Below are 19161 nucleotides of genomic sequence, written 5' to 3'. Positions count from 1 at the left end.
TACAGAGAAGCTGGATTGTCCAAATTCAGCTGAGCCTAAGGACAGAAGTTCTCAAAACTTGTGCTTATCAGAACAGTCTGCTGCATCTTAGCACGTCTTTTGAACATTGTAAACTAGGAAAAATTTTCAGTGGAAGTGATATATAAGGATAAAAGGAGAAACAGAAATCGAGAGCTCTGTTCTGTTTTCATTAATCTACAGAACAAAACTGGATGTCATCTCAACGTCTCTTTTATCTCAATGTCAGAAATAAGATTTCCAGGTACCAAAAATGTCAGTAATTACCTACAAATAAGTGGCTCAGTGGAAATAGTTCTTCTGTCTGGAAAAGAGGACACAAATCAATGTAGAGACATTCTGAGAGGTCTTGCAGTGACCAGGAAGCTGAGAAAACTGCCTGAAGGGAAGGAGAGGCGTGCAGATCTTAGGGAGCTCATGGTCAGCTTCATGAGTAAATATTCTTCAACAAAGTTCCTTCTCTATCCCCTTTAGCACAGCACAGAAGCCTAAGAGAATTTCAGGTCCAGGTCCTACAGAAGCTGGAGACCTTTCTTTAGGAACACCATTTTACTAAGGATCTGTCATTTGCCATGATTTCCCACAGGGTTTTAAAACTGGTTTCCAATAATTCAATGCTGCTAAGCCTCAAGTTGGAAAAACAAAACATAATAAAGGTGTTACAGAGCCCAGTTTTCCCCAAATTCATGCAGGTAAAAAACCCTATGGCAGATGGAGCCTGAAGACTAAAAGTCAGAAGCCCACTGTGTTCATGTCTTTTCTTTTTTTTTTTCTTCTTTTCTTTTTAATAATTAATGATTTAAACCAGTTGCATTATTGCTTCAATCACTTTTCACCTATTTCCCCAATGGTTACCACTTGCCTCAACATTTACATTGGTTTAATATTTGTATTTTTTGCATAATTTCTCACATTATATTTATTTGCACTTCCAGTGTTTTTTTGTTTTTTTTTAAATAAAGCATTCCATAGGGATGACTTTAATAAAAGTTTCTTATTAAAAGTTCCATAACAGCATGATTCCCAAACCTGAAACCAAAGTCCTCATATTTAACAGTTTTCATGACTCAATAGATTAAGTGTGAAATAGGAAATATAATAACAATAACAACATTGCCATATCCTGCACAGTTGTTCCACTTAAAATTATTCTTGAAAAGTAACACAATTCATAAATAAATCATTTCTCATAGAGTGAAATGTATTTAAAAGGTTCTGTGAAATATGCTTGATATTGTCCTAAAATGTATCCACAGAAGGTTGTATTGGGCAAAATAAAAATCAGAAATTCACTGGAACTATTAAATGGGAGGCCATTAAAAAAAAAAAAAAAAAAAAAACAAATAGCCAGACAACCAAACCATCAGCATCTGTTTTCAAGGTCAGGTGTCTTTAATCACCTGCCTCAGCAGTGTTCATTTCAGAAAGACTCTTAGCTCAGACCTAAATTCATATGAAGGTGCCTCTGCAGCCTGAAGAGAGATCTTGCCCTTGGGAACTGCAGTTCTGAGCTAGTCTGACTTGTCATTCAGAGGAACTTGTTGCTTTCTGCTGCCCATGACTAGGGCAGCAAATTTAGTCACCCCAATTAATCCCTTTATTTAGAAAGAATAAAGCTAAACCTTAGCAAGTCTGAAAGTTTTTCTCTGAGTGGGAAGTGGGGCTTTTCCTTTTGTTCTTATCAACAGTGAGTAATACAGAGAACACAATACTTCAATGCCAGCAACTTCTAGCTCAGTTAAGAGACACCAGTATTGGCTTTAAAGTCCTCCAAATGAATGCATGTGTATTGTCATACTCCAGGCACTCTGGCAATATTTTGGGGTTATTTTTTCTGGGTTTTCAGGTGGTTGGTTTGGTTTGGTTTGGTTCTTTTTGTTTGCTTTGTTAGGGTGTTTCTTTCCCTTTAGTCTGTCTTTTAAAATGCTTCATGTTAGCACAACAAAGTCTGTGAAAACAGCAAGGGTAATGTTAACATCATAGGATGTGATACTTCCTCAGAATCCTGGATGTTTCTGGACCATCCCACATTATTATTCAGCAGCTTGTTGTGGCAAGTCAGATAGCCCCTGGAAGATACCCTGGAAGATACCCTTCCAGGAGATATGCTTCTTTCTGCTTATGGTTTGGGGGTTACTAGAGGAAGGATGTAAGTTCCTTCAGTTGCACTAGAGCAGCTGGGGAGCATCACTGCTGTCAAACCCCTCTACATCTTCTGTGCCTTATAATTTAAACCACTAATACCTTCTTAGTAGCTGTACACACTCCATCAACCCAGCCTCTTCAGATAATTCTCTTGCACTGCATTGATTCATTATTGACTGGCAGTGGTTTTACTGCATTAGAGTCTACAATTCTGAGATGATTTCTGAGTGAATCACTAGAAAGCTTCATGGAAAACAAAATCACCCTGAAATTCAGCAGCCACTGCTGTCCATTCTGGTAGGTTAGCTCTCCCCACTACCACAGGTTTGCTCACAAGTTTTCTCACTAAACTGAGAAGGAAAATTGTTGATTTGGTTTGTTTTGGTTTGGTTTGGTATTTTACCCCAGAATAACTAGTGTATGCTTTCGTCATTCTTGTTTTGTTGATACAGTTCTGGAGGGCTAGTTGATGACAGAGGTAAAAAAAACAGTTTTAAAAGTATTCGTACTGGGTATATATATATACAGATGTATATATGGGTATACAGTTGATATATATGTTGTTTATATATAATGTTTTGGTACACTGGCTGACTGAGGCTATTCAGGAGCAAGATATTAAGTTTTGTCAAATAGCAATGTCTTGTCACCTGTCATTATCATGATATAGGGCATTTTTTCAGCTGTTTGAAAATGAATCTCTGAGGCCATGAAACAGCAGATCATCAGCCTAAAGAATGGGAATCACAATAACTTTCATGTACATTTCCAGGTCTGAACTGTGGTTCTTTCTAACAGAATCTTGCCATTTATCATGCTATGTGCTACAAGAAAAATGTGTTTTATGGAGCCAGAAGCATAATGTCCTACCACCCATGGCATTTACTAGGTGAAATAATATGTTCTGTACTGTGAGCCAGCAGTCAGTTGTTATTATGAGTTTGTGGCATTACACGACCTAAACAATCTAATTTTATTATGGATTTAGGGTAAGCATCCATGTCATATAAACCTAGAGTTTATATGACACACACCAACTAAATAAAACAATCTACAGCAAGGTTTTTGGCGACAAGGATCCTTACAAAGGTTTGAAGTACATTCTAATGTCCTTTTGGGCCATCAGTGCAACTAAAGAAGGGGTTTGGATAATAAGTTGGACTCATTGGTGAGATACAAAGGCCTTTCTTGGAATATTTTTTTCTTTCTTTTTGCATTTCCAGAGAATTTCCTCTGGAAAAGCTTGCTTTAATATGAATTGCTATTTATGACTAAGGTATTTGCTGACTCACTGCAGTATCAGTCTTTGCATTCAATTAACTCCAAAACCCAAGAGGCAGCAACATAATAAACTGATCAGATTTTTTTCTGAGAACAAACTGTGTGAATTCTTTCTAGCTAAAAGCTCTTGTCTGTACTGCGCAAAAGAAGACTCACACAGCCCATAGTTCCCCAAGTCTCCAACAGTGCCTTGGTCTTTGTTATCACCGGGCAGACTGATTTTGATGCTGAGTCATTACCCAGAAGCTGTTCTCACTCTCACTACTGCCTGCACACAGGTTTTCAGCTGAAGGTTAGGTGGACAGGACTTATAATACCAGGAGCATAGCCTGAGTTTCCAGTCTGATGAGGAGGCTAAGTCTCTGAAAAACAATCGTAGAAAAAAAGAAGAGATGAAGTTTCACCCTCAAATACTGAATTTGACTTCTCATCTCATCTCTTGCTGTCATGGCATCTCAGGGCAGAATTTGGGTGCAAACACCACAGACCAGTTACAAGTATGATCAAGTACTTATCATTAGTCATATTGCTTCCTAGGCTTTTAAAATGGAGGTGGGGAAGTACATAGAGAAGAGTTTATTCCTTTGTCGCCTGTACTTATTGTTCATATGTAGATAGAAGTAGTTTGATTTTAGCATCCAAAAGGCTATTTGGGCAAGTTGCCATATTTGTGACAGGTTAGACTTCCTGTATTATGTTTATCAACACTCCTTGGAGCCTCAGACTAACCATGATACGTTGATTTGGCACTTTGCAGTGATGTATTTATTGTCATTATTACTTGCCCATACTTTCAGAAACTGATAGTACATGGCTCTACATTGCATTTTAACTGAAATACAAAAACACTGTGGGATTTCCCTGTCATGCCTCTTATTTTTAATGTTTTATTCCACAAACACAAAGAGAAGGGTAGATCATCTCTGACTTACACTGATCCAGTACTCCACTCTTTCTTGCCTGCTACACGCTGATATCAGTAGAGTTACAGTGACATAAACCAGAAGAATACAGTCAAAAATCAGATCCTTCCTACACCAAATCACTTTCCACATCTGTTCTCTATTTGTCTTATAACGACACATGGGATTATCTTGAGAATATATTCTGCTTTAACTGTCATGCCACTGACTTTATAGCCTTATCAAATATCCATTGGTGTGCAGGTTGAGCAATTATCATCTACTAAGAAGGAATCCCAAGAAAATGTAAATTGATAATAACATTTTTCATAAATGGCTTGTAGCATTAATGCCATTTTCTATTACTGTAGTTAAGGTCTAACATTCCCCTCAATTTACTGCTTTTATTTATTGTGCAAGATCTAGATATGGACCCTGCAGCAGAATTTCAAAAACTGTTTTCTTTTTCATTATTTATTCATTTCTAGTTAGAAGGAGCAAAGTCAGAAAATTGGATAGAAGCAAGAAATGCATCTGGACTATTAAGAAACAGAAAGATAAGAGGAAAGAAAGGAAGAAATTTAATACTGTGTGAGATATTAAAAATACAGAATGGCTGTATAAACATAATCAGGGAGGCTACATCTACAAGAATATACCCTAGGAGTCTGTTTGAATTCTGTGATCAGACTTCACAAAGCTGCATCGAAACTTTTTATCTTACAGTGCAGTAGTCCAGTAGCCCCTCCAGATAGACAATCCCTTCACCTTTTTCTCCAGTAAATGTAGTGAAATGTGAAGTTCTTCTGATGTTCCTTTGGAACCACATAACATGCACATACAGTTATGTGCTTGCATGATGTAATTAAACAAGCCTGTAAGAAAAACTATAGCCTGTGACTCGCAGAGACATCAACTCAATAAGTTTAAAATATCACCATTTGGAAGTATGTTTGGTCACTGGCCTAGCCCATGCCTGGATTCAGTATGGACGAGCAAGATGGGGAAGGCAGGATGCAGGGAGAGCACTGCTTTCAAATGCTTACTTGAGTTCACTGCTCCTGAGAAAGACGTCAGTTATTTGTCTGAACAATCTTCACATTAAATAAACATTACCAAAGCAATTGCTGAATAAAATTTGAGTTGATACTGTTTTGCATCCTCCACACCATTCTGGAGTGCAAAATCTCAAGCACTAAGACTTGAGCATTGCCCTTGAGACTGAAAGTATTGTGTGCAATTTTGAGACTTCTACTTGCCAGCACAAGAAAATGTAAGACTCTGGAGTTGACACTCTAGTTAAGCTTTCTTGAAGTTCTAGCCTAAAACTTAGTCTGGAGAAGTGAAGCTGAATGGGCAGCTTATGAATAGACTATAACTGCTTGAAAGGTAGTTAAGAAAAAACATACACTCTTTGTCATCATTGCAGATGTTATAATAAGGACAAAAAGTCACAAGTTGTTCCTTGGAAGTTTAGAAAAAGAAATGCTTCACTAAGAGGCAATGGAAGCTGCCCAGAAAGGTTATATAGCTTCTGTTACTGATGTTTCTCATGACTTGGCAAGACAAAATCAAACCTGACAATACCATATGCTGACAATAGTTTTCTTTCAAGTCCTCCTGGACTTAACAATATCTAGAGAGCCCTTCTGGCCAGCAGCTCTATGATTATGTCTTAGGAAAGGAATTATGAGAATAAGAAAAGGGGGATTTCTCTCTCTGTGGGAAGAATTAAGAAATGTAGGGACTTGGGAATAAAGGTAAAGAGCTGCTATGTTATGAAACTAAAAGGGAAAAGTGTTGCAACATCTTCTTAGTTGGTTTCTACTATCAATACATATAATTTAGATATATGTTCTGAAACTTATTTCTTGCTTATCTTCTTAAAACAGATGAGTGATTTCCTCTATGTCAATAAGAAAAAAAAAGCTGTATCAAACTCTATTCGCTGTTAAAGATTAAGTTATTTTGTCCTGCAAATACTGGTTAAAGGAAGAAACACAGCATCCACCTCATAGAGAATTTTTGACTATAAGCAGCTGAGAATTGGGTACAAAGGCCTAAGTAACCAGAGAAACTGTTAGGGGGGTAGGAGCTGTACCAGCTTTGGAGCTCCTTGACTTAATTAGGTGTTAATACAAATTAATCACAGTGCAGGTGGGAATTGGAAATTTCTGGTTTCAGTGTGGCCTCCACAAGTTTTCTGTGAATGTAAGTCTACTGTGCAAAAAGCATCTATTCTTCTGGTTTTACCCTTAGTACAAAATGTAAGATAAACATACTATTCAAATTGATTGGCATATTTGGATCCTCGGTTAAAATTAAAGTAATTAAATGTACTGAAAAGCCAATTGTTTTGGATTTACTGACCTTGATTTGAGTTAGTGTTGACTGAGTTCCTTTTTAATCTCAGTTTATATCCCTATGCGCTTTGCCCTCAACCTGTATATTTTAAAAGTTTTGTTGCATAGTACTGGGGTCCCAACAAACTTTTCCTGATATGGTTAAAATTGAATTTGAGGATGTGTGAAACAGGCTCAGGTTACGAAAGCAGACTTTAGCACTGTATTATGTACTAATCTATACTTACAAGATCTTTCAGAAAAGTACAGTCAATAAAAAATGGGGTTTATCTTTTTTCAGACAGAAGTTTCAAATTCCAGCTTCTTCAGTTACTACTGCTCAGAAGTATTCTCAGTAAAAGCAAAAGGAATGCAATTATACCATGTAAATTATATGTGAAGTGGAATAGATGAGACACAAGCTGTGCATGTGTATTTGTGCTTTTGACTAGCCTTCAGCACAATACTGATTAGAAGGTGGGCACTTTTGCCGAATCCTCACCTCGTGTAATTTTACTTCCCGGAAGCCACAAAACCCAGTAAGGATCATATACACTGCCCTCTGTTTAGTTCAACTTATTTTTAGTGTTCTACCATCAAATAATGTTGTTTTTTCTTTATTTCTACCCCACAGGACAACATTTTTAGAATGGAAGATTCCCATTTTGAAAATGGCCGAGGGAAAAGCCCTTATGATCCTAAACTGCTGACAGCTTCTCTTTTAGTAGGTAGGTGCCACAATATAAATTCAATGAGACATGCATTCACTGTAAATAATTGCTAGTTTTCTGTTGTTTTTTTTTTTCTCCTTGTCCTTGATAGGACTTTGCTGTATGCAGTTTTTTTTCCAAGCTGAAGTAATTCTGGTTTCACTTTTAATATAGTTGACCTAGGTGTCTTGAGAAACGAGGTGTGTGTAAACCAAGATTCAGGTATCACGAGAGCTGCTTTATACCCCTCTAAGATCTTGATTCTGCTGTGTTTCTCCTCAGAAACTAGAGCTAGGTGACTCTGGAGGTATTTTAGTGGCCGGTTTAGAGGCTGGCCACACCGACAGTCATACCAATGTAGCTGAGAGCAAAGTCAGAGCAGGAATAAGTAATTTCTTACATCAGTTTTGCTGCCAAGGAAGGTCTGTCATCCCACCGTACCTGCATGTGAGCTGGAGATATACAAGCAGCCACATGTCTAGGCCTTAAAATGATGTTTCAGCTGAAAGAGATCCATCTGACAGTGAATACAATTAAACTCCTGGCCAGAACAAAGGGATTTCAATAAATTAGATATTTCTGAATTAGTAATACTTCATGGAATATGTAAGAATAGAGCACCTGGATTGTGTCAATCTAGTTGACCTAATCCAGTTGATTGAATTTATCTAATTGATTTAACTTACTTAATTGAATTAATTTTGTTCATTGTTCTTCTTTTTCCTCAACAATAAAAGGCAAAAAGATGATTTATGAGAAGAAATTAAGTGAAACAAGTAGATTCTTCCTTCTGTAATGACTCTTCACAGGTGTAGCCACTTTATCCTTCACATGTAACTTTCTGGCAATTTATTATAACTTCAAATCCAGCAGGGCTTTTTCAGAAAATAGCAGATTGTCTTATCTCAGAAGTCTTTGGGAAATGAAACATAACCAGATACATTGGTTTCTTCAGAACTTTATCAGATTGCTAGTCTAGGGTATTGCTTACTAACTATACTTATTATATTTAGATTACATTTAAAAATTAAGCTATTCAAAATAGAAACAAAGTTTAGTCCTAAGAGTGCCTTGTTTCCTGGTCTTCGAAGCCCCTAATGATAACAGGTGATGAGCTACCCTGGAGACATGTACTTTTTAACAGGAAAAACAGGAAAGACATCCACATCATGCTCCAACTTGTACCCAGTACAAACAGAAAGGACAAAAATGTGTGTGAAAAAGGCCAGTGTATAAATTTGTGCCTGGAGCGGCTTGAATTTGTGGCAGAGCTACTCTCAAGGGAACAGCTTTACTGTTTACTTTAATGTACAATAAAGAAAGAGAATGATGACAAGCCAGTATTACATGGTGTACCCGGTATGCAACTGCACAAAGTCAACAGCATCTAGCTTTTCACATTCCTTTTTTTTTCCTTTTTTTTTCACTCAGTCCGGCACAAATATGATTATCTTATTTCCTTTGGCTTAGATTGCATGTCTCTAAACCATCCTTTCTTTCTTGAGTTCACTTCATATCACTATGATTTTCACTTAATGTGTTTTTCCTCCTAATTAACTGAGCGTGATATTTGGTTTTGAATCAGGCTTCAATTAGAGCCATCAGTGTATTAGCAGTATAGAAAATGGTGCAAATTCAACATTCAAAGCCAGTGACTTATTTCTGCTTCAGTGACTTACTTACACAAAGTCAGGGTGAAGCTAAAATTAGCCTTCTGCATCCTGAACACAAGCATCCTTTCTTCTCTTCCTCCTCATAACTGCTTCAGAGTCATCTGGTGTTACTGATTATAATGTTGCATTTACTTCAGTCTTGCAGGGGTTCTGACATTTCAGAAAGTGTACACCAGATTCACCACTGCTTCACAAAGATTTACTCTCGTCTTTGCCAAAAAAGCATAAATTTTATGGTAAAATGAGGACCAAAGGCAAAATAGTGGCTTCTCCCCAAAATAGGTGAGGCACAGAGAATGAACCAGCAAAGCAGTGACTGCATGGAGAGATTTGGTCCAACTACTCTCTAAATTAGGTAACACTGGTCTGAAGCAGTCAATAGGGCCATGTAGGCCAGAGGAGCTTCTTGACCACAAAGGCCTCACACCAGGAAGAATGTGGATGGACTGCTTCTTCCCACCTCCCAAGTTGAATGATATTGCAGATACTCCTCGCCCTTTGGGTGGCAGAAGTAGTCCTCACAAGCAACCATGGCTTATTTTAGGCTCAAGACGGCAACAGTGTAAAACAATTACCCAGCACTCATTAAAATGAAATGTTATAATTAGTAACACAATATAAATACAAGGAAGATAAAAGAAGGCTGAGAAGTAAGAGTAATTTATGTGGTTAAATATAGGAGGGAAAAATAACCTCTGTTCTTCATCAGAAACACTAAGCAGATTTTGCAAAGTGTGGAAGAAGACTATGTTCTTGACTCCATAACTAGAAGGTAAATATTAGGTAAGTGAAATGTGATTACCCAAGCTGGAATTTGGGCAAAGCACCAAGGTTACTTTGCAAAAAGTAACTTAAGATTTTTAATAGCCATTAGTACTCAGGATTCCTGTTTTATATTTCAGCTGAAATAAACTCTTATAAATATAAAATGAATCTCCAGTTTTCCCACTCTCCGGAAAAAAAAAAAAAAAGAAAAAAAAAGGTAATATTTGGGAAAAAAAAACAAAACCAACAGTTTATCATTATTAGATTCTTCCAGTATTTTCCTGTATACATTCCTTGTTCCATCCACCTGCAAACATTTTTCATTATTTTTAAGGAGTTGGTCATTACAGCTATTCTACTCTAAAGTAAATGCTAGCTAAGGAACATGATATAACTAGTTCCTAGTAATGTAAGGCATCATTCAGCTATTCCAGTCTATGTGCTGCTAACTAAACAATCTCAATTTGAGCGGGCTAATGCATAAAAATGTAGAGACTAAGCAGTCCCTCAGCACTGCTAGCATGTATTCCAGGGCAGGAGGAAAATGAGAGGCACCATGATTCTCATAGAATGTAATCACAGGAGAAAACATTACTGAAAATGTTACTCTAAAGCAATAATATTGGGATAACTGAAAAAAAAAAAAATCAGAGAAGGAGACAGCATTGTCCTGTTACCAGTCAGTTGGTCTTTAGAAAATGACCCCTCGAGATTTTCAAAAGCTCTGATGATCCAGAATCCTCAAAGCTATTTATGTTCCTGTGTCTCATTAATTTACTAATATTTTTGTTTTGTTTTGTTTTTTTACTTTTTTTTTTATTATTATTATTTTAAGTGCCTTAATACTCCTGAATACATATGAACATGATTTGAAACGCAGTGGCTTCTTACCAAGGAAATAGAAACTAGCTACTAAGTATATATGAGGTTCAGGGGTTTAGAGTTATTCCACTTTCTGGGAAGTTTTAGTTGCTGACTTTTGAAGGAGTGAAGTCAAACCAGACATACATAGTAGTTTTAGGTATAGTAGTTTTCAGACTATGTATGTCTGAAAACTTTAGTGAATAAACCTACTAACCAAGGACAGCAGATTTCATTTGGGAGCCCTTTTACCAGTAAAAGGAATTGGGTCATTCAGGGCTTGGTTTTGCCTGTATTCCCCATCCATTCAACTTTCATATTCTTTCCAAAATGAAGCATACACTTCTCTCCCCTTTTTTTAATTTTGTTTAAGTATGCAATCTTCTTTAAAAGCTGAATAGAAACAATCATCAAATAAATATATGCTTCTTTTAACATCTTTTTATCTAACAACTGAGTGCCAGTTTGTTAGATGAGTGCCAGTTTGTTAGATGAGTTCCATGCTGCTTATGTACAGTATAGGGAAAAATGGTTCCTCTCTCCAAAAAAGCATTACTATGGGCTTTAATTGCTGCCTCTTTATTTAGTAAAGTTAATATATGTATTTCTGTTTGCATCCATATGTTCCATTCATATCAACATGCTCCTTTAGGAGCACGCATTGGTATAGGTGTGCTCGAATTTGAAGGGGCTGTAGTACAAACAAAGAAAGGTCAGTTAATTTCCTGCAGAACCTTCCCCCTTTGGAACATGCTGAAGCCTGTTATTGGCAAAACATTTACTCTATCGTTGCCGATGAGAAAGCGTCAGCCACAGGAGCCTAGTAGCATGAAAAAGTTTTGGGTTGAACTGAAGATTTGCTACTTTTGGTAGTGTTTATATATATTGAGTTAGAAGCTGAGGTGCCAAAACCCCCTAAATATTGTAAGTATGTAATTTTGAGCTATATTTGTTTTAACTTTAATGATATAGTGCTAAATATATAATTTTTTACTTTCCTGACTGACTTTTGGATCTGATGATCACTAGGAAGCAAAATAGGGCGCTTTTTTTTTTTTTTTCCCTTTGATTTATATTGATTTATCAGAACTCACTAGGGACTGTAAGACAAGAAAATGAAGATAAGGTTAAAGAAAAGGTTAAGCGTAGCATCAAAGCCTTTTTCACATGTAAAAAGGTTTTATGTTTTTTAAAATCTCAGCTGCATACCCTGTACATAATAATCACTATAATTAAGTGATTGTCTCCCCTTCAAAAAAAGTTGAAAATGACACAGAGGAATGATAAATCGTTAATTAATGATATGCTGTTCTGTTTCACTTCTGATTACACCTCCTGCTGGGCACAACTGGTCTATTTGCTTCTAATCTCTGCTGTGAATTCATTCAATTCCATGCTTTTCCACTGTCACATTTTCACTTTTCCTGACTTTCATGACTACCATATGGTACAGAGCCACTGTAGATTTAGTTGACAATTTCATGGTATCAGTGTTCTGGGAAAAAAAGATGCCAGTGATATCCAATAGACATGCTTGGATCTGATTGTTCCACCATGGAAATACCTAAAATTGCCATGAACATAATAAACTTGTTCCTAAAGCGTGTTTCAAAATGAGGCCATGGTAGAATTCATCATGACCATGAAAAATTTATTACCTTAGCTGAAAGAGTTATTTTATCCTCAGACATGGTTTTATTTTTTTTTTCCACAGGAGACCCATTTAAGATGGGTAGTTCGAAAACAGTAGTTGGAAGGAATAATACTTTTTACTTCCATGTTGAAAGTATAGGGTAGGGTATCTTATTTCAAATACAGGTGTAAAAGGGCACAGTCCTGAAAAATGCATTTTTCACATTTTGAAGTCAGAGTAGTTTTATGGACAATCTCTACAACAATGCCAGAAAGATGTGTGCTTTTATCCCTGGTTGTTTTCTGTGGGTTCAATTACTATGTACTTATTCTCCCTACCAGGTGGCAGGTACTTAACTTTGTTCAGTCCTTTGACTTTAGACTGTCTCCTCCATTATACTTCTAGCTGGCTGAGGAGAGGGACACTAGGACTTTAATATTACGAGTTTCATCTCCAGCTAGGCTATATATGTGCCATTTATGGGCAGAGTATCAGAGGTCAATTTTTAATTCACTTGTCTGCTGTGATATGCATAGGGTCAAAGTAGCAGGGAATGATCTCATTTATTCTCCCTTAGCTGTTGCCCTTTGGCAGTATCACAGTTAAAAAGGTGGCCAAAGGAGAAAGGCATGTTCTGTCTTTTCCTATAGAAGATAATGATCTGCTTGCTTAGGTTAAAAAAAAAAAAAAAAAAAAAGAAAAAGAAAATAAACAAAACCCCACCAAACGACAGTTTCTGTATGAAAAGTTGAAGGGACTTGAGGACTTTCTGAACCAAGAGTGAATGAGCTGGACTCTCCAGTTCCAAACACAGTCACAAAAACCCAGTAGGAACCTCTGGAGGTCTCCAGTCTAAACTCCTTTTCAAAACAGGACAACTTCACAGTTAGGTAGGTTTTTGGGGTGCTGCATGCTACTGTCTGCCAGGGACAGGTATATAGGCAGTCACTGTTCAAACCTAAGAATCCAAAGATATTTTTGAGACGTGCCTGTACTAACAGCTCATTGGAGAGGTTACAGTTAAACTCTGCAGTGAGAAAGTGGGTCTGATAATGTATTTTCAATAACAATGCATTGCATTATTGCTTTGTAATTTTCTCATTATCCCTATTAGTGTAATATAAACATAGGACTGACAGCTTTCTCTGACTTGCCATGACTGGAAAATTGAGAAATGTTACTTACAATTATGTCCTCCCACAGATGGAGAGCTGTACTCTGGCACAGCGGCAGACTTCATGGGCAGGGACTTTGCCATTTTCCGTACTCTGGGGCATCATCATCCAATCAGAACTGAGCAGCATGACTCCCGGTGGCTAAATGGTATGTAAAATGTACATTTATCTGATTGCATTCGTCTAGCCATTAAAGACTAGCACACATCTTCCTTCCAGCCACATCTGTGACATATACACCCCTCTTTTATTAGGAGCAGGATTTTGTCTTAAACCGTTTAAACTAATCAAAAGTGATATAAGTGATTTATAAAGAAGCTTTTTTTTTTTTAATTACATTGAGATTTGTGGAGTGTGATTAAATTTAAAACATACACAGGCACTCTGGTTAATGCTGTCATGCTACAGGAACAGATTGGTGTAGGGTGCAAGTTTGACAGAAGCTTGAGGCTTGTTCAGGCATCAGTCACATGTCAACACAAAGTAGCTACAGAGCCTTGGGCAGGACCGTGCCTTGTACAGGCTTTAATTTTTGACTAGATTGAGTCAAAAACACTGGCCACCAAAGTCAAGAAGAAAATGAATCAGCAGAGCTTCATGAGCAGGCCAAAGTTGTCAATAGTTTGTAACAAGTGAAAGGAGTTGTGGGCATTCCGAACTATTGGGTTTCAAAATATTCAGTAGTTTACAAGAAAAAATAGATTATGTTTTCCTATTGATATTACTAAATAGGCCTGTAGTTCTTTGTTTGCGTGTATGGAAAGAGAAGGATAATGTCGGAGAAAATATAGTTTTGGCTTCATGTACCAGAATTCTTTAAGATGCATCTGTGTACTCTGTCCAAGTTCTACTGAAGTCAAAGTTCCAATTGTTTAAATGGAATTACACTTGGCTTTAGCTATACAAGGATATGTGCACTTTGGAAATGAGATTTCATCATTTGAAATACTGACATTCAATTTAAGTAAGCCAGCAATACTAAACGTAGTTACTTTGCGTTAATTTGGATTTTACTTTTTGAAGAGTTATCTAGCCACTTTTACTGTACATGCGGCTTGCATCTGCACTCCTGTTTTTAGTCTCATATACTTTCCACTCCTAGCCACATTATTTATGTCTGTGCTGAGGTCCTCATTTTCTTATGCGGTTTTGCAATTTAGTGCAAAGTGTTCCCACAATTTTTTAATGTAAAAGAGCAGAATATGTTTTAACAACACAGTTTCTTGTTAGCTATAGTCAGGAATTTCTAGTATCATACTGGTTATAATATTACCTATATATACAACTCATAACAAAACCAATCTCTGAGTCATTATTAAAACCACAAAGTTCTTTTGCAGGTAGGATTAACAACTGTCTATATGGCATATGCATTGGGTATAAGTATCAAATAAATGTGTATGTGACAAATTGCATGAATCTTTATTTTAATAAGGCAAGCTGTATGAATCATCTGCAAGAACAGATTCAGGTATATCACACTTCAGTTTTACAGTCTGTGCTTGCCCAGTAATCCAGAAATATTGTTAATTGGCTTATTTTATTATAATAGAAAAGATTTCTGGACTTCAGGAGACTGGAAAGTGCAGGAGTCAGAGACATATCAGTCTATCCTGGTACCTGGTAGAGTAATAATTTGTTGAAGATAACACAACACCAATTTTTGTTATGATAGTCATGACGTAACGTCCAATCACGCAAGCAAAATCTGCTTTTGTGCAGTAGATATGCACAATGACAGCTGAGTCAGGAGGATTTATGCAGAGGGAAAGCACAGCCATTGTCCAGAGCCCCTGTACTTCATCGCTGAAAATGTGTCATTCCTTTGTGGATTCAGTTATCAGTCTTTCAGCACTAAATGTGAGAACTGCTTTTCCCAAATTAGCACTAAGGTTACATCTGACAGGGTGCAGAAACCACAACTGCTTTTTGCTCAAGATGGGAAGAAGACAGTTTCACATAATGAGCTGACAAACCTCAAGCTTTCTAGAACTTAAGTATTGTCCATAAAAGTAGAACAGCAGTATTTATCATAGCACATGGTGAAAATGTTTTTCAATTCTTAGTGTAGTTCTTACACAATGTGCCTGTATGGTAAGTTTCATGATAACTTGAAAAAAAAAAAAAAAAAAAAGGTAAGAATCAAACTGAGGCCTTTAGAAATGATTCTTGTCTATAATTTAATAGAGAATGATCCTTAAGTACATCTTTTAAATCTCTCTCTATTGCAACTTAATAAGTTTACCTTCCTAATATGGAAAGGTTGTCTTAAACTCTGCACTATAATTTTCCTGTTAAAGGATCTAAGCCATTACTGTAAATTTCCCAGTGATAAGATCCTGGCAGCCTTTCCACGCAGTACTTTTAATTTCAGCATCTAACAGGGAAATCCAAAAATGATAATTGTTTCAGTGTGAAACTCTGCAGACATGACAGTCCTTTGATTTCATTGTTTTCTTTTGTCATTTGTCTCTTTTAAATATAATTATAAAAGAAAGAAGCTTTGTGTTTGGATGTATTTAAAATTGATATACTTTTAATGAAACAAGCTCTCACTGAAGAATGAGGTGTACTCTGCTGTCTTAAAGATCTGTATAAACTGGTTTTGAACCGTAAGTTTGCAGACGTTTTACAATTCTTATTAAAGAAAGACATAGATTGCTGTGTAGTGGTGGGTTTGCTTTTCTTGTTGCTTTCTAAGGTGTTCTTAGCCTCAAGTTAAAAATTGCTGTTCTAATGGACGTAAACTGAAAGCTGGATAGGAGCAGTAGTTCTGATAAAACTTACAAAGAGAAATCCTCATACCCATGGAGTTTAATAGCTAGGCGGTGAGGCATCCAGTTGTAAGTCTTTGCTAATGTTTACTTCATACTAAGACTAAGGTCAGAGATGACAGGGTGCAGAGAACACAGCTGTTTGGTACCAAAAATGGGAAGGAGAAGACAGTTACACATGAAGAGCTTACAAACTTTTCCCAGAATTTAAATATCATCCTGAACTGGCTTAAGAGAAGGACAACATTGCACAGAGAGATTAAGTTTTTTGGATTTAAGTATGAACACAGAGTTCCTACAAAAATCACACAGTCACTTTTTGGAGATGCTCCAACTTCTGTAAGGAGTTAAATGTTGCTGGGAAGAGGGCTTTGAAGTGTGCCCAACCCAAGGGAAGGTGCTGACCAGGAGCTCTTAAAGACTTCTTAAGTCTTTTAAAGATATTAAATACTCACAGGCTTTAAAGACATTTCATTTTGTATAAATAATTAAACAGTCACCAAGCCAAATAAAGCAAATGAGACTGATTCTATAGCCATGCAGTTGGGGCATTCATCTAGAAGGTAGGGAACCATATATCTGTCACTGTAGCAGTGTATATTTAATTATTGATACAGAGTTGGCCAGATGTGACATAGAGGCATTTGCAAAAAACATAGTAAAATGATTTGGCTCTCTGGGGTCATTTTGGATACAAAAAGCTGCAGTTCAGCGCCCCAGACTGAATTGTGCACTTTATCATAAGCCATGTACATGCTCATGTTGGACATTATTGGCTCCTCTGGTAAGTGCATGGAGTTTCTATGTACAAAAAGCTTTGACAGTCTTAGCTGGTCCCACTGAGGGTCAAGAATAGTTTTGAACTCTCAGAAAAAAAATAATCCTGAAACAGAAAAAACATCTCCTGCCCAACTTTACTATAAACGAGCAATGGATTTGATGTTACATGTATGTTTTCCAGAATCTTGCCCGTAGGCAAAACTGTTTCCCTTTAAATGTACCATTGCCTCTTATAGTGTAGAGCCATCAGAAGCTAGTGTTATTTCAAGAAAGCGTAGATCAGGTCCTGCTTCTATGAACTGCTTCAGCAATAAAAAAGATGAGTAGGAGGCCTGAGCAGGTCAGAACAGCTTACCTTAGTACCAGGGAGCTCCCTGGTGAGCTACACACAGTGTTTGCTGTACACCATCCATGGCAGCATTTATGCAAGGGCTGAGGGCATGACTGGAGGCAAGGAGGCAGAAATGGCAGTGCAGTGTACAAAAGCGAATGCTAAGCAATGAAAAAGCAATGTACTGAAGGCAGCTTTTGAGCTGAAGGTTAGGGGAGTGGAAGGAAAGCTTGGAGCCACTCTCATGTTCCCTGACTTGAGCACAGGGGATCTGGCCTTAAATTGTTAGCATTTTGCAAAATGAATAACCATAAACATTTATTTTAAAAGCAAAACACAGTTGGGCTGCAGATTTGAAAGGAAATGAAATCACAGAAGCTGCATTAAGATAGTATTATGAATGTGGTTTGCACCCCAGAAAAATGAGGGCATACTGGCCTCGCTCACCCTCTTTACTAGACCTGGGGTTAAAAGAGACTGTCAGTCTGGATTTCCACCCTTGCCTTGGAATTTCCTTGTTTTTTATGGGTTTAAACCAGCTCTATGATATTATTTTAGCATACTTTCCATGGCTTAATTTTTAAAGTGGGGTAGTGGCTGTACTTAGTCCCCTGGGGTTATTGTCCTTGGTAATCTTTACTTTACGGTTACATAAACAGTTGAGAGTTATAGAAGCTGAGCGACTGTTCAATAAAAAAGAAAATGGCCTCTTAAATTTCACAGGCTCCAAGGCAGGAAACATGGACTTGATACTCTCCTGGCATTCATACAGAACTTTAGCAGTCACTTTGTTTCCGCTGATGGCAATTTGTAGGATGTCCCAGCACTGGCAACATACACACATAATTTTAAATATATATGTATTGCACAGTAGAAAAAAAGTATGGCAAGAGAAAGACAAGAGTGCAGCTACTTTATAGGATTTTTACCTTTCTAATCAAATGTATTAAATGTGTTAAAAATATGTTTAGAAATGAGTACTGTTCTCTTGCAGCTATTCTTGCTGAGAGTTTGTGTGCTCATTTGCAGCATCCTTGAATCTGTGGCTTGTCTTTGTTCACCTACACCAAACCCTTTTCCCACTGATACCCCTCTCTTCATTGTCCCTCTTCTTTGGCCATTTCCTTCTCCCAGAATGCCTTCCTAGTTTCCTGCTTTCCAGCCCACCTCTTACTCATTCCCAATCCAAATATACAGAAGGTACTTAAATACATGCCACCAAAGGTAAGCAGATGGAAAATGGCTGAACTGCCAGTATTGACAGGACCCAATCATCCATTAATAAACTGCATCTAAGTTATTTAGTTATTTTTTGAGAAAGGAAACAAATCTAATAAATTTCCGGAAAGAAAAGAGCTATTTAAATAAAGAATATATATTAAAAAAAAAAGGGTATGAACTGCATATGAATATATGTAGGCTTCAAATTAGAAGTCTTAAACCATGGCGGGAATGAAATTAGAAAAAGCTGCCCAATAGAAATAAACAGTGAGTCAGCCTAGCTGGTTTTTGGGAGGAACTTAGATAACATCTATGTGTTGTCAGATAGCACACTTCTCTGACATGGCAAGAGACTACAGAGAGTAAACTAAATAGTCTCTCTTCCAGATCTGCATTCCCATAAATTTACAAAGGGCATATTTAAATAACCTTACCAGTGCAAACAGTGAGAGGTGTTCTCTGGGTGTGTGAGTGTGTGTGTGTGGTTTTTGTTGTTGTTCTTTTGGTGTTGTTTTTTTCCTGGCAAGAATCTCTTGCATTTAAAATATGC

At 37.1% G+C, this 19161-nt stretch overlaps 1 protein-coding gene across 2 annotated transcripts in view; it reads left to right on the top strand.

Annotated features, from left to right (window-relative positions):
• SEMA3A (semaphorin 3A) overlaps positions 1 to 19161 on the top strand; it is a 166446-nt gene that overhangs the window by 95528 nt on the left and 51757 nt on the right. For both annotated transcript variants that reach the window (XM_057422430.1, XM_057422431.1), the window contains 2 exons: positions 7323 to 7416; positions 13534 to 13653. In XM_057422430.1, coding sequence (XP_057278413.1) covers positions 7323 to 7416; positions 13534 to 13653 — 214 coding nt within the window. The remainder of the gene's footprint in view (positions 1 to 7322; positions 7417 to 13533; positions 13654 to 19161) is intronic.

This window comes from Pezoporus wallicus, unplaced genomic scaffold (assembly GCF_028554395.1).
Source record: "Pezoporus wallicus isolate ANWC-B61680 ecotype Strahan unplaced genomic scaffold, APGP_CSIRO_Pwel_v1 contig_3058, whole genome shotgun sequence".
In the NCBI taxonomy this organism is placed as follows: domain Eukaryota; kingdom Metazoa; phylum Chordata; class Aves; order Psittaciformes; family Psittacidae; genus Pezoporus; species Pezoporus wallicus.
This window is presented reverse-complemented; position numbering and strand designations above follow the sequence as displayed.